The sequence below is a fragment of the Papilio polytes genome, unplaced genomic scaffold (genome assembly GCF_000836215.1).
Source record: "Papilio polytes unplaced genomic scaffold, Ppol_1.0 DF822622.1, whole genome shotgun sequence".
NCBI lineage: Eukaryota > Metazoa > Arthropoda > Insecta > Lepidoptera > Papilionidae > Papilio > Papilio polytes.
In genome coordinates, this window is record NW_013526582.1 from 110,758 (window position 1) to 127,501 (window position 16,744).

At 34.1% G+C, this 16,744-nt stretch overlaps 1 protein-coding gene across 6 annotated transcripts in view; it reads right to left on the minus strand.

The window, feature by feature from the left end:
- The window catches only part of LOC106105925, a 38,048-nt gene that overhangs the window by 14,242 nt on the left and 7,062 nt on the right, over window positions 1-16,744 (minus strand). For 3 of the 6 annotated variants that reach the window (XM_013286390.1, XM_013286391.1, XM_013286392.1), the window contains 4 exons: window positions 15,736-15,867; window positions 14,593-14,663; window positions 13,508-13,562; window positions 6,573-10,797 (listed from right to left, as the gene is read on the minus strand). In XM_013286390.1, the coding sequence (XP_013141844.1) occupies window positions 7,783-10,797; window positions 13,508-13,562; window positions 14,593-14,663; window positions 15,736-15,867 (3,273 nt within the window). In that variant the 3' untranslated portion in view covers window positions 6,573-7,782. Of the gene's footprint in view, window positions 1-444; window positions 587-1,295; window positions 1,522-2,132; window positions 2,230-2,671; window positions 2,729-3,843; window positions 4,029-6,572; window positions 10,798-13,507; window positions 13,563-14,592; window positions 14,664-15,735; window positions 15,868-16,744 lie in introns of those variants that run through there. The other 3 variants (XM_013286395.1, XM_013286394.1, XM_013286396.1) reach the window with 2 other exon arrangements.

Consider the following 16,744-nt stretch of genomic DNA (forward strand, 5'->3'; position numbering starts at 1 on the left):
AAGCCATTAAACTTAGGGGGTAGATAAATTGGATAAAAACCCTAATGTGGGAAAGATAACATAAGTTGCTGCCAACATCAAGGAAGCAAGAGTGCTGAGGTTTGTCATGTCATGTCATTTTGACATTTGCTATTGATAATTTAACAAATGTAAACAATAAAATAGTTTTCATAATTTCATGCGGATAAAGCCGCACGGGAACAGCTAGTACATTATATTAGCATAATAAACTATATCTTATAACTATGTACCGATCTGTATTTTGAATTAACGTAGTTTTCATTTTTATTTCTTTATTAAATCTCAATTAATACTTTATTATTGACTTCCGCTTCCGTTAACCTCCGCTTTTGCTGAGGTGAAGCCCTTCGCCTCCGCATCCGCTTCCGTTAAAATGCCCTACGTTACAACCCTAGTTTATACGTTGCTAATTATTTTACTTACGTTTTAGGAACAATCTTCTTTATCGGTGTCACATCTTCTACTGACAACGGCTTCACTGTCTTCTTCTCTTCTGTGGCTATTTCTAGAATCTGCTTTACCGGTTTTATTGGCATTTTTCCAATATTGCTAGGCGCTTGATTTTCTGTAAAAATACATATTTATCTATACTATTATAATAAAGCGTAAACACACACTTCTTTGTTGCCTAAGATGTCAGCAATTACAGCATATTTTTAAATTTTTATTTTTTTTATAAAAAGCTCTACACTTACATCACGCTTTAGGCTATATATTTTCACGCCAATAAACTTAGGGTGTAAATATTTTGGATAAAAACCCTAATGTGGGAAAGAGACCATAAGTTGCTGCCAACATCAAGAAATAAAGATTGCCATCGTCATGTCACTTTGATATTTGCTATTGACAATTTGACAAACGTAAACAAAAACATTAAAGCTTACTAATATTATAAATGCGAAAGTTTAGATAGATGGATGGATGGATGTTTGTTAGCGTTTGTAGCCTAAACTGCTGAACGGATCTCCATGAAATTTGGCACAGGTTTAGAACATAGGCTGGAAGAACACATAGGCTACTTTTTATCCCGGGAATAGTTACGGTTCCCCTGGGATTAATTTAGTTTTTTAATGTTCACTCGATCATTCTGTAACGGTTCAACATATCTTATTGAAATTTGTCACACAAAGTGTGGAGTACACATGGGATAAGGTTCATCTCCGAGAATTGTCAAGTTCCCGGGATATGTAGCTTTTTGTTATTTATAGTTCGTATGTTTTATCCACGCGACGAAGTCGCGGGCAACAGCTAGTATTGAATAAATTATTTCTTACTTGTTTTAGAATTCCAATCCTCTTCATCGGTATTTTTAATCTGTGGTCTTCGTAATTGAGGTATATTTGGTCTGTTCTCATTATCTTGAGGTTTCGTATTCTGTTTGTTCTTCTCTTGATTTCTATATGAAGATCCTTGTGGTCTATTCATTCTATTATTCGATCTATCTTGATTTCTATTGGTCTGTCCGTTTTGGTAATTAGAGTTCGTATTATGGTAAGCTCTCTGAAATAAATAAAAAATATTAACATTCGCCAGTGCATCTATGTATACTATTATCATTGACATTTGCTATTAATAATTTGAAAAAATGTAAACAATAAAATATAATTATCATAATTACATGCGGATGAAGCCGCACGGGAACAGCTAGTACCCAATAAAAAATAAATAGTCTGTGTTTTGGACTATCCCCTGCATCTATACTAAATTTTATCGAAATCCGTTCAACAGCTTAGGCTTTTTTTATAATAAAAGGTGGCAAAAGAGGAGGCGGTCACCTAAATTCGCCAGAATGGCGAAGCGACTGCTGCACATAGACGGAGGAGGAGACGCACATAAAGAGGACATATCCCCTTTCTATGCGTCTCCTCCATCGTCAAATACACTTCCCCTTCCCATCCTTTCCTGATAATAAAAGGGTGGTAAAGAGAAAGGGACTTAAAGTAGGCCTCCGGCACCACACTCATCAGACTGTACGCGGAATTGCTTCCACTTCCCGCCTGTCTGTGTGGTCGTGGCTGAGAGCCCTACTGTGCGAAGATGTTAAAGCGGGCTCTACCACTGTTACAAACTAACATCCATCCATCTATAATATTAGTAAGATAGATAATTACCGCTTGTCCACTATATTCGTTATCTTCATTATTTTGGAATCTCCTAACATTCTTCATCGGAGAATGAGGTCGACGTAATGGTGCGACAGATTGCAATCTAAAAAAAAATACATTACTTTTCTAGCTACCATAAAACTAGATAAAACCAGCTTTCCCGTGACTTCGTTAGCGTGGAATTAAAAAAATAAGTAGCCAATGTGTTCTTCCAGACTATCCTCTACATCTATACCAAATTTCATCGAAATCTACAAACTCTAACAAACATCCATCTAAACTTTCATATTTATATTTATAAGATAAGAAATTTAATTTTGGAAATAAACCAGATATCGCAAAGATGTATTTGAGTTGATAACAAAAATTGCATTTAAATTTGTTTTTGTCTGTCTGTCCGCAAGCCGCGTTTATTCTTGATAATCTACGAAACAGCTGAGCCGTTTTCGACGGGACTTTCACTGGAAGGTAGTTAACAAGGACATGTTATAGGTTATTTTTTTAATTTCCCTGCAGTCAAAATATAATAAATTTTCTTTACTTACGTTGGTATATTACTGGAACTGGATTGCATCGCATAAGGTGCATTTCCATCAGCTAACCTAAAAAAAATTACATACATAAAGTACAATCGCGGAATTCCGCGGTGTCCAACTTTAGAAAAGAACAGTGGTAGAGACCGCTTTAACATCTTCGCACGAATGGACCGGCTCGCCCGGTGTACCACGACCACACAGAAAACAGGCGTGAAGTGGATGCAATTCCGCGTACAGTCTGATGAGTGTGGTGCCGGAGGCTTAATTTTAGTCCCTTTCCCTTTCCACCCTTTTCTTAAGAGGAAAGAATGGGAAGGAAAAGTGGAATTGACGTTGGAGGAGACGCATAGGAAGGGGAAATATTCTCTTTATGTGCGTCTCCTCCTCCGTCAATGAAGGGTAGGCAACGCATCTGCAATTGCGGATGTTTATGGGCAGCGGTCGCTTTCCATTTCGGTTGATTCAGGTGGTCGTTTGCCACCTTATGTTATAAAAAAAATGATAATTATATATGAGTTAGTAAAGAATATGATAATAATAAAAAACTAATCGTGTATCATTAACCGACTTTATTTTCATTTTTTTATTATAAGGCGGCAAAGGAGTAATCGGCCATTTGTATCCGAAATGGCGAAGCGACTGCCTATAGACATTGGCAATAGCGGTGCGTTGCCTACCCTTAATCGACGGAGACGCACATAAAAAGGAAATTTCCCCTTCGTGCGCGTCTCCACCGTCAAATCCACTTTTCCTTCCCATCCTTTACTCTTAAGGAAAGGCTGGGAAGCAAAAGGGACTAAAATTGGGAGTAAACACCATACTCTTCAGTGTATGCGGAATTACTCCCACTTCACGCCCGCCTGTGTGGTTGTGATATTGCGTAGAGCCTTACAGTGCGAAAATGTTAAAGCGGGCTCTACCACTGTCAATTTATTCGCAACACGCTACTTGTTTCAGGCACTTACCATGTATTCCCAACCGTCACCCCGCTCTGTCCCACATGGGGACAAGTGGGAATACAATTTTCATCCGACCCACCGTTTGCGATAATGGGATGGTTGAAAATTATTTTATTTCATAAAAGGTGGGACAGATGAATCTGTTTATTCTCACGTGGGGACAGTGCGGGGTGACGGTTGGGAATAATTACTTACCATTATGTTAGTGTGTCACTGTATTACCTTGCGAGATTATGGCAGACAGAATGATGCCTAGCTCTCCAGTCCCGCTGCTGGCATGCTACACTACAGTAGGGCGTGACAGCGCATCTCGAGCAGTAAGCGTCCGCTGGCTTGCCACACGACACGCAGGCACGTGACGGGTCTCGCTGCAGCGCGGGAAGTTTTTGCTGCATTGGATTGTCGACCTTATGTATATTGTTTTAAAGGTGTTAACTCTGTATTTTATACAGTTAACACCTAAATTAGTAGACTTTTAAACTAAGCATCTAAAATAGTCTACTACTAAATCGATTTCTACATTTTATGACTATACTAGCTTTCGTCCGCGACTACTAAGTGAGTAGCCTATGTTCTGCTAGACTGGACTAATAGATTTAGAGGAAATCTATTTCATCGTAATTTCATCGAAATCCGTTCAGCGGTTTAGGCTACAAACTCGTAACAAACATCCCTCCATCTAAACTTTCGCATTTATAATATTACGAGCTGTTGCCCGCGACTTCGTCCGCGTGGTATTATAAAACATACTAACTATCTAAATTACAAAAAGCGACGTATCCTGGGAACCGGACATTTCTCTGAGATGAAGCTTATCCCATGTGTACCCAGACTTTGTTTTATATCTGTGCCAAATTTCAATAAGATATGTTGAACCGTTGCAGAATGATCGAGTGAACATTAAAAAACTAAATTAATGAATCCCAGGGGAACCGTAACTATTCTCGGGATAAAAAGTAGCCTATGTGTTCTTCCAGACTATGCTCTAAACCTGTACCAAATTTCATTGAGATCCGTTCAGCAGTTTAGGCTACAAACTCTAACAAACATCCATCTAAACTTTCGCATTTATAATATTAAGTAACTATGATAGCTGTTTCCATGCCTATAATTTGTCTAAATAAGGGTGATTAGTTTGACAATTTAGTAGGGATGGCTTACGTATAATCAGATATGAATCTTTTCGATATTTGATTTTACTCTTTTAGAAGTTGGAATCGGTAGATTCATAGTTATAACTTATGGATTGAAATAAACATTGTTTTTTCTCAAATAAATAATGACATTTTATAGATGAGCAGTTTTTTACAATTTACTAACCCCTTAAATTAAATAGCGTGAAAATGCCTAAAGCATAGTTTTATTTTATTTGCAAATGTCAAAGTGACATAATGACAAACCATGGCAACCTTGCTTCCTTGATGTTGGCAACAACTTATGGTCTCTCCCACATGAAGGTTTTTCCAATTTATTTATTCCCTAAGGTTAATAGCGTGAAAATATATAGCCTAAAGCATGTCGTAAGCCTAGGTCTTTTTATTAAATAAAGAGTAATTCGAAAATATGGTGTAATTGCTGACATCTTAGGCAACAAAGTGTGTGTTTACGCTTTATTATAATAGTATAGATAGATATATATGTTAATTGGCTACCTCTAAGTTGAACCTATAATAATACTTTAAGGGGCAAAGATTTATACTTTTGTATATATTGAAATAACTCAAAAACTACTGGGCTGATTTTAAAAATTCTATCAGTTAGAAAGCTAAGTTATCAGTGAGTAATATATATGTAACAGGCTTACGAATATTTATTACTAACTGTTTTAAATAAAAATAGTAAAAATAGCCTATGTTACTGATAACGTAGCTTTCGAATGGTAAAACAATTTTTAAATTGCACAGTAGTTTTTGAGTTATTTCAATACAAAGTCTAAAAATTCAAATCTTGCCTCTTTATAATATCAGCATAGAATAAAAAAAGTTGCCAGTATTTTCTCTACTAAACTAAATTAAAAAAAAAAAACAAAATTATAATCATTAACTTTATTGAAAAGTCCATGCATACAATCGAATTATAAAAAAGACATTAAAAGTCAAATTACTAATTAAATCAAAAGAAACTAATATTAAAATTAAAAAAACAACTAAATACGCCAACACAATCACAAAACACACTTATATTAAAACTTATGTAAAAACCTACAACATATGGCAACATTGTGATGACCATAGATTAAAAAAGTGCATTTCAAATGTATTACGAAAATTTACCCTGAGGGTTATAAATCGCATTGGGCTACAATCAATTTTATTTTAAAATCAGCCTGTTTGTTACCTACTGATAATCTTCAAGTTAGAAAAAAAAAAACCTCGATAAGTTAAAGTCCAAAGGAAACACAAAATATTTTAAGTTATAGAGGTTAAGTTATCAAGGGTCTATGTTGTAGAGGTTTTGGGCTCTGATGGGAAGGGAACATATTATTTTATGAAGTTATAGAGGTTCTACTGTATATAAAAATATTTGTACAATTTACCCTTTAGTAAAAACACAGTAAAAAGTACACTTATATATTTTGTAATTAAATTTAAAAAATCAGGCTTTAAGGGCTTTACCATAGATATTTAACCTATAATAGAGACCAAACTGAGAGTTTTTAAGAGTCAATTTTTCAAAACATTTTATATTTTAAATGGAGATTCTAAAAGAATTTACACCAACAGACCTTCAGAGGCTTTTTTAGTTAATTTTGATGTTTTTTTTCTATACATTATAAGATGGCAAACGAACAAGCGGCCACTTGAAATCGCCGAAATGTCGAAGCAACTGCCCATAGACATCTACAATTGCAGATGCGTTGCCTACCCTATGACGGAGGAGACGCACATAAAAAGGACATTTCCTCTTCCTATGCCTCTCCAACGTCAAATCCACTCTTCCATTCCATCCTTTCCTCTCAAGAAAAGAGTGGAAAGGAAAAGGGATTAAAATTGGGCCTTACTATATCTAAGTTAAAAACATTTACATTCTATGTCTTTTAATTGGGTCCCAAAAATTTCTTAAAATAGTTAATTATGGCTAGATTTAGATGTAATTTTAAAAATATCACAATAAATTGGCGGGAAAATTTCAGATATAGACTAACTTACAAACTATCTTGTTTAGCCATTTAAGCAGTCCCTTAGGTAATTTCTCTTACTAATCCTACACTAAGGAGCTCCTTTAGTGACTTCAGGGCGTGGCAGTAATCATTAGAAGTATACCACACGTATGACAATAAATTGTGTGCAAACGTAAGCTATAAATTAAATTTAGAGCCCGTCCCACAATCCAACGAGTAAAATATCGGATTTTGTTTCCTTATGACAGTGACGTCATAAGCTATCTGAGCCTCTATCAGGCAGTGGTGGGACAGGCCCTTACTATTCTATAATTATGAATATATTTCGAAACTACCCTCATTTCTAAATAGTTTAGACACTAATGCTAGTGGTGGTCCAGGGGTGTTAAACCTTAGTGTCGTGTTACTTAAGATGTTAAACGCAGTAATAGACGTGACAATTATTAGTTTTGTTGGAGTCCTTGCGTTTACGATACGCTGTCCCTTTCGCACAGTGCTCTCTCGCGTCACGTACGCACCCGTTTTTTAATCGCTTACAGCTCGCCGCATAATTTTCCGTAAGATCTATTTGCGACGCTAATAATACTTCATTTTTTTATAGTGCAGTCTAATTTGATGATTAACTATTTACCTCTGCCCAAAATTAAAAAAATACTAAATAACCTATGTGTTTTATATCTATCATCTATATCTATATCAAATTTCATTCAGATCTATTCCGGACATAGATAGTAAACATCCATACATCCAAACATTCGCATTTATACTGGTAATGTTCACAAAATATTGTATCACGTGCCATCGATTCTTTACCCCTGCATTACAACGCATATTTTTAAAAACATTATAGTTTGTCTAAAATAGATTTTTTTTAGACAAATTGTATGAAGGTATCAGGCGTGTAAACAGTATCACTATCTGCCAGTTAAAATAACAAATGAAAATTATTCTACCTTTTGAGTAATGTCCTGTCTATACGTTAAATATCTGTCTTTTTATTCGTTGTCACAAAGACATAAGGAATTTTAAAATAGAAATTTTTAGAATACAAATTTTAATGTTTCGCCTCCTAAAGTAGGATCAAAAGATTGGCCTTTGATCACAGATGCTGACTGTTTGTCGACCAATAAAGTAAATTTACCTTTACCCGGATAATTCGTATCGTAATTTATCTGCCACAATTCCGTATTCAACCCGGGATTTTTATCTTCAAGTAAATCTAATATTATATTAAAATCCTCTTTATGGTCTGGTAATATTTTCGACGGCACTTTCAATGTTAGCTTGCAAAAACTTTCATTCTTATCCAGCGAATACGAATCTGTATCGATTTTTGATAATTTCCCTTCAATTTTATTAACTTTTTCTATATTTTCTATTGTTATTTTCTTTGCATCTTTATTTGATGTCTCTTTATGTTTCTTTTCGATATATTCCAGACTTGTTTTAGGTCTAATCAACGATTGTAAATGTCCTAATTTGAACAACACAGGACTTGTTCCTACAAATTTATTAAAACTCGCGTCAGAAATCACTTGCGCTGATAACTTATCAATCTGCAGTACAACGTCCAATTTATTTTTAGATCGAACGATGCTTATTTTCCTCCAAAACTTCGTACGCAATCTCGGATTCTGTTCTTGTAATATAGATATCACTTCGTCAGTATCTTTATCTGTTTTAACAACCATCATACTGACAATACCTACAGCACCACGAAATTCCGTAGATTTCAAATTCATATTCAATTTTCCATTCACTTCATTAATATTATCTTCAATCCATTGTTTACTTTTAAAATCTTTACATATAATAAAAATAACACCGTCAAATAAATAAATATCATGTATTTTAGGGATGAACGCATTTACTTCCTCTTTAACAGAATCTAGTACTAAAAGATTCATTGCATTTTTTATAGTAAAGAATAATGATTCATCTATTCGTGTTTCTGGATAATTCCAAGGACCTACGTATAATTTCAAATCATCAGCAATAATATCAGAATAATGATTTGTCCTTATTCTTGTTAACGTAGAGTTCAAAATATCTGTATCTATAGGACAGTACATTTCTTTGGAAATCTTCTCCCAATTACCTTCAGTTTTTAAACTATCAGCGGCATTAGATTTTGTCTCCATCTCATTCACACTAACATCCTTTCTCTTTCTATCTATAATTCTAAAGGAAATCAATTCATTTTCATATGTAAAATTGAATTCTGGCGATTTTATTATATCAATCGATTCTGGATCGACACCGAATTGTCTTTTCTGTTTACCAGCGACATCAGAATAATACTTCCAACAGTCTGGTTTCAAACCGGAATATTTTTCAACCAATTTGGATATGATATCTTTGGATTCTAAATGTGCTAACTCTTTCGGTAAACGCATCACAACTCTCGTATACCGTACTAGGTCATTCACATCCTTAAATATCAATTTGAGACTGGTAGAATTAATAAATTTGGGTAAAATCTCTATTAGATAATCTTTAGTTTCCAAACTATCACAAATGTATATCACAGCGCCATTCGATAGAAAAACATCTTGAAATTTCGGTATAATTAAATTTGTAAATCGTTTATTTTTAACATCTTTGTTTAGATATTCTTTGAAGAGTCGTTTCAATCTTCTTATATGTGTACCTTCTAATTTATTTTGAGGATAACCTTCTAACGCGATTGCTACTTTCAATTCTGCATCTACATGTAAATAATTTGTCCGTCTGTGATATGCTATACCTCTATTACTGTCTATAGTTATTGTACTATTCCTGTCTATTAAATTTTCATTACTAGCTGATATTGAATCACCTTTATCTGTAAAATCAGCTAAAGAATCTATCTCATCATTATCATGAACATTAATAATTTGAGTTTTCTCAACTTCTGAATTACTAACAGTATCGTTTGTATTAACAGACAGAACGATAGTTTCATTTTTATCGTTAATATATTCAACGTCTTTCAATTTCTTTAATATATCCTTTTGTACTGAATTAACTAAATCTTTTTTTATATCAGTCACTTCATTAGTTACTTTCCATTCATCTCCTACTTTTAGTGATGAATCGTTTCCAGTCATCACTTCATCAGATTTCAACTCCTCTAACAATTTCACTCTAGACGCCACACTACTCAAATCATCTCTCAAATCGTTCATAAAATTTTCATAATAAATCTCTGTGTACCCTGTTAATTCAAATTCCATATTACTATAATCAATTACATTTTTAAAAGTAGGACCTCTGATAATTTCACCAGACACCCTGTCTATTAAAAAAGAAGTACATTCCACATTTTCAACAATCTTTTGGGCATATATCTTCCACATATCTGTCTTTAATGTCGGATTGAAATACTGCAATAACTTAAATACATCTAAAGCTGTCGCCGGCCACGAAGATTGTGGTATTTTCAGTAAACCGAGACAGATTCTTTTAATTTTAGATCCTAAAAGTATCAATTTTTCATTCATTCGTTCTTCAAGACCGATTGTAATCCTAACAATCCAATCTCTAGTATCCGGATCACGACAAACACAAACAATAGCACCTCTATTCAAATAATAATCATGAAAACTTGGCACTTTTTTTAGCAAACCCGCTTTTAATTGCATATCAATAATCCCTGTTAGTGCCGTTTGAAATTTCTCCATTTCCTTCAATCGCATTTTAGATTTTGGATAACCGTTTAAAACTAAAACTACCTTCAGTTTCTCATCAACAACATCTAAATAATCTAAATTACGTAATTGTATTATTCTATTTGTTTCATCATGTTCATCATTGTCGCTTGTAAAATCGCTAAATTTGAATTCATACAAAGTCCCACTATCGCTATCTTTTTCATTCGTATAACCAGTTTTACTAGAATCTTTCATATCTCTTACATCTATCGTTTTAAATTGCAAAGATTCCGTTAATTTAGAATTATCCGTTTTACTTGTTACAGATTTATCCTGATCCTCGAAGTGGACGCAAGTTGACGCCGAGGATCTGTCTTCGGAGCTCGTCCTCACCCAAGATTGTACACGGCAACGTTTCGAATTCTGCAGACAAACGTATCGGGTATCTGTATTGACTGTTGTCAAATACTACCACTATATCTACTAACGAGATATCTACATTGCCTTTTTTTCTTTTTTTTTTTCTAATAAAAGATTGGTTTTCTGTATGTATTGAAATTAGTCAAAAACTTCTGGGCCGATTTAACTCTTTGACTGTTAGAAAAGTAATTTATCTATGTGCTAATTATTTTTTTAATTTCACGCGGACAAAGTCGCTAGCAACAGGTAAATACATAACACATCTAAAGTTGTTCAGATTGAATTCGAGAAAATAGCGAAACGAACGCTGTCTGTCTGTAATTTCACATACATTGTCTAATTTTAAGAGTTTTTTTAATTACAATTTAACATATGTTTATTTTTTGTATGTATTGAAATAACTTAAAAACTGGGCCTTCAACAAATTATTGAGCATTTAAAAACTACGGCATTAGTAACATAGGTTAAAAAATAAAAGTTCCCACCGTCCCCTCGTCGCAAAAGATGGGACGGATGAAACTTATTATTGTCATCTGTCCCCACGGGCGGCGGGTGCGGGGTGACGGTTGCGAATAATCATGTTGCACCCTACGGGAGTAGGATAAGTAAGAGAGATATCTATACTATTATAATAAAGCGTAAACACACACTTCTTTGTTGCCTAAGATGTCAGCAATTACACCATATTTTTAAATAATTACTTTTGTAATGAAAAGCCTTACACTAACGTCATGCTTTAGGCTATATATTTTCACGCGGTTAAACTTAGGAGTAAATATTTTGGATAAAAACCCTAATGTAGGAAAGAGACCATAATTTGTTGCTAACATCAAGGAAGCAAGGTTGACATCATTTCATTTTGACATTTGCTAATGATAATTTGTCAAATGTAAATAATAAAATAAAATATTCATAATTTCATGTGGATGAAGTCGCACGGGAACAGCTAGTCACAGATAAAATAATTTTTCCGACGTGTTTTAGCAAAAAAAGATAATATAAATAATTTTGTTTAAAAAACGATTATTTATGTTTTTTCCTAATCAATAACTATACATAATAATAAAATTGGAGTGTCTGTTTGTAATATCAAAAGAAAAATTCCAGATTTCGGGAAGATGATGTATTTGCGTTGTTGATAACGAAAAAGGCATTAAAAAAAATTTTGTCTGTCTGTGTGTCTGCAAGCCGCGTTTGTTCCGGGTAATCTCCGAAACGTCTGGGCCGATTTCGACCAAACTTTCACTGGAGGGTAGCTGACATAGACCCGCATGTTATAGGCTACATTTTTTTTAATCCCGCGCTATCAAAATGACGACCGAACCGCTATCACTGAAACGGGTGGACTGATTGGAACGCGGGAATTTGATAGATGACTTTTTTTAATCCGCGCTAACGAAGTATACGAGCCACAGCTCGTACCAAATATAAACAGTCATAAAACCAAAAAGTTTATATAATTCCAGACTTACAAATCACAAGTTGCCTTTATCCCTTATAGAGGGTAAGCACAGTATGTGCTCTTCCATACATCTCTATCAGCCATATCTGAATCCACTCCTTCCTCAAGCATATCCTCTTTCACACAATCCATACTTTTTTCAGTCTTCCTCTTCCTTTGTAGCCATCATTCAATCTTAACACTTTCTGATTGAAAAATATTAGTACAAATTTTGCTTGACTGAGTATCAGTTTATTTTAGTTTTATACCGCGTTTATTTGTAAGGGTGTAGATTTTACAAACTCCTATAAGAGTTAAAAATACAATTTTTCGTAACATAATAGACAACTACTGCCCATATCTCTGTTAATACTATATGTCGATTATAAACGCATTTAAATAAACAAACTTGGATGAAATACGGCGGAATTTAGATTATTTGTGTTTTTTTTTAGTTATTTCATAAAATTCTATACTATTGTAGTACTATTGCCTAAGATGTCAGCAATTACAGCATATTGTCGAATAATTCTTTCTTTAATAATAAGCCCTACACTTACGTCACGCTTTAGGCTATATATTTTCACGCCATTAAACTTAGCGGTAAACATTTTGGATAAAATCCTAATGTGGGAAAGAGACCATAAGTTGCTGCCAACATCAAGAAGCAAGATTGCTAAGGTTTATCATGTTATGTCATTTTGACATTTGCAATTGAATTTGACAAATGTAATTAATAAAATAATCTTAATAATTTCATGCGAATGAAGTCGCATGGGAACAGCTAGTTGGAAAATAAATGTTTACGAAATTTAAGACTGAATTCTCATATAATAGTCATTATACTGTCATATATGAATACATTGTGCTAGTAACTATCAAGCCAGCTTGTTCCACTGGCATGTGTATTTCAGATTTAATTAAACAGATTAAAAACTACTATACGTGATTAGTTTTAGTGAAAAAAACATTGCCTAAAATCTATACCAACATTATAAAGATAAAAAAATTTTGAATTTATGCATATTTTAGATTTACGTAAAAACTATTGGGCTGTTTTTAAAAATTCTTTCACCACTAAAGGTAATATCTGTTAATAACATAGGCTATAATTATTATAATTTTTGTTTAATTATTGTAATTTTCACGCGGACGAAGTCGCGAGCTACAGCTAGTGTTCATATCAGATTTACTATGGCATATATTTTTTAATATCAAGGGGATTATAACAAAATGTTACTACTAAATACAGAGATAATAAAATCAACTCACCGCATCTCCACTTCCGACACCAAAACTCTCCGAATCTCCGGTCACTTCGCTGGGTCTGTGAAATTAAAAGAAAATCATAATAAAAAAAAACTATCTATTCCCGTGCGGCTTCATCCGCATGAAATTATAAGGATTTTTATTGTTTTTTTTTTTTATATTTCTAAAATTCCACGTGTACGATGTCACGTGCAACAGCTAGTCTTACTTCTTACTAATATTATAAATGCGAAAGTTACGATGGATGTTTGTTAGAGTTTGTAGCCTAAACTGCTGAACGGATCTCCATGAAATTTGGCACAGGTTTAGTGCATACTCTGGAAGAACACATAGACTACTTTTTATCCCGGGAATAGTTACGGTTCCCGTGGGATTCATTAATTTAGTTTTTTAATGTTTACTCGATCATTCTGCAACGGTTCAACATATCTTATTGAAATTTGTCACAGATATAAAACAAAGTGTGGAGTACACATGGGATAAGCTTCATCCCCGAGAAATGTCCGGTTCCCGGGATATGTAGCTTTTTGTTATTTATATAGTTCGTATGTTTTCTAATAGCACGCGAACGATGTCACGAGCAACAACCAGTTAGTTCATCACCATCATCACCAGCTCACTATACGTCCCCACCGAGGGGCTCGGAGCCTACCCTAATACGGGATGACTAGGCCATAGTCAACCACGCTGTACTGCGGGTTGGTTGACTTCACACATATCTTTGAATTTCTTCGTCGATATGTGCATCACGATGTTTTCCTTCACCGTAAGAACGTCGGGTAAATTATACGTTCATATGAAAAATCGAAAATCACATTGGTACAGCGGGATTCGAACTCAATACCTGTAGATTACAAGTCAAGTGCTTAAACCACTGAGCCACCGACACTCTACCAGTTAGTTAAAATGAAACAAGAATAACTTACCTACGATAATTTCCATAGCGAAATCTTTAGAAAAAAAAACAATTCTCTTACTTAAAAGGTTTCAACATTTATATATTAATATATATTAATAGTTTTTCATAGTATCCACTCAACATCTCTGAGTATAAGCAAGAAATAAAAAGTTTGATAAAAGCTACTAACCTGTCATTATTATTTCTTACTACGATCCTTCCATCGGCTAAAACACTCCTATTTTTAGAACTCACAGGTACCTGAAATTAACAAATAGTAAAAATTTATTTAAACATACATTTACTGTAAGAATAAGATATTAGTATCAAGATTTATTCATCTATACTTGTATCGTCACCGCATTCCACATTTTATTATGTCAACCGACCTTCTTCGACCCTTTGTCATAATCCATCCTCCTTCGCTCTTTCTTCATCTTTTGGAACTTTACAGCGACTTACTTCTTACTTTACAGCGTTGACACATACGCATGCGGGACTTAGGGAGAAGTAAGTGTAAGTTAAGCAGTGAACGAACTAACAGTGCAGCAAGACCACCTAATACGCGCAGCGCAGAACAAACAGGTAAGCCCCGCAAGTATTCGCTTCGGGGAACTTTTCCGAACCTTACCGTCCTTTAGACCCGTACTCGGTATCAGACCTAATTTCAATACTATCCAAAGACGTGGCTATTCGCAAACACAATACTATTATAGTAATGCGTAAACACACACTTCTATGTTGCCTAAGATGTCAGCAATTACAATTTATTTTGAATAATTCATTTTTTAATACAAAACCCTACACTTACGCTTTAGGCTATATATTTTGATGCCATTAAACATAGAGAGTAAATGTTTTGGATAAAAACCCTAATGTGGGAAAGAGACCATAAGTTGCTGCCAACATCAAGGAAGCAAGGTTGCCATGCTTTGTCATGTCGTGTCATTTTGACATTTGCTATTAGTAATTTGACAAATTTAAACAATAAAATAAAATTATCATAATTACTTTCGGATGCAGCTGCACGGGAACAGCTATTGATATTATTTTTAATGGTTTTTATGTTTTTTTTTTCTAAAAATGAAAACTTTAAATGACTTGTGCCGATGTATCTGGCATGCAGAAACATCGACGGCGCATGTCAGTGAAGAGGAGGAAAAGAAATGTCATTATGATAGTAGACTAGATCGAAGACGAATATATGTAAATAAAGAATTATTACCATACGAAACTTTAGACTCTTCTAAACATTTAACCTAATGGCGCTAAAACAAATGTCCTATCACCCAACAATATATTTAAAAAAAAATAGATATAGAGGAACACTCACCGACTTCTTTCCAGCTCGGTTAAGTATCATCATTCGTTTACACTCCAACTTCTCTTCTTGCAGTTTAATCCGCTCCATCTTGAGCTGCACCAGCTCCAGGTGGAGGTCAGGGTCCGAGCTGTTCACCAGACCCTGTAATAGTTTAGATATCACTTAAGCAAAGACTTGTGTGTAATAATTAAAATCTTCCTTCTTATCCTACTCTCCTAGGGGCAAAAAAGGTTTTTTCCTCCACATAACTCTATCATCTGCCATTACAGTCACTGTCTTCTTGATGTTTCACACAACACATCTCTTTCTGTCTACTTGTACTGTATTTTTGATTGATGCTTATTATTGTGTATTTGTATATATTTTGTTGTTGTTTGTAAAACTTTCGTTTCCTCCGTCATTATTTTTGTCAACTGTGTAATTAAGTGTATAATGTTTGCCTACTGAATGGATTAAATGACTTTATTATTATTATTACTAAGCACACTTATAAAACATTCTCCTTGTCACATGTGATTTAACACATGGCCATTCCAAACTAACCGTTTACTCCTTACCTTCTCTACCATTGGTTTTACTTTCAAACTTCCTCTAATACTTACACTGTTTTTAAATATCTGTACAAAAATGTCAGTCATCAGTACATAGATAATTGATTTTTTTGGGATCCCATTTACACATCTCTCTATTACCTAATTATTTATCTATACTATTGTAATAAAGGGTAAACACACACTTCTTTGTTGCCTAAGATGTCAGTTATTACAGCATAATTTTGAATAATTCTCTCTTTAATAAGACGCCCTACACTTACGTCACGCTTTAGGCTATATATTTTCACGCCGATAAACTTAGGAGTAAATATTTTGGATAAAAACCCTAATGTGGGAAAGAGACCATAAGTTGCCATCATCAAGGAAGCAAGGTTGCCATGGTTTGACATGTCATGTCATTTTCAAATTTGCAATTGATGGTAAATGTGAACAATAGAATGATGTTTTAATAATTTTATGTGGAT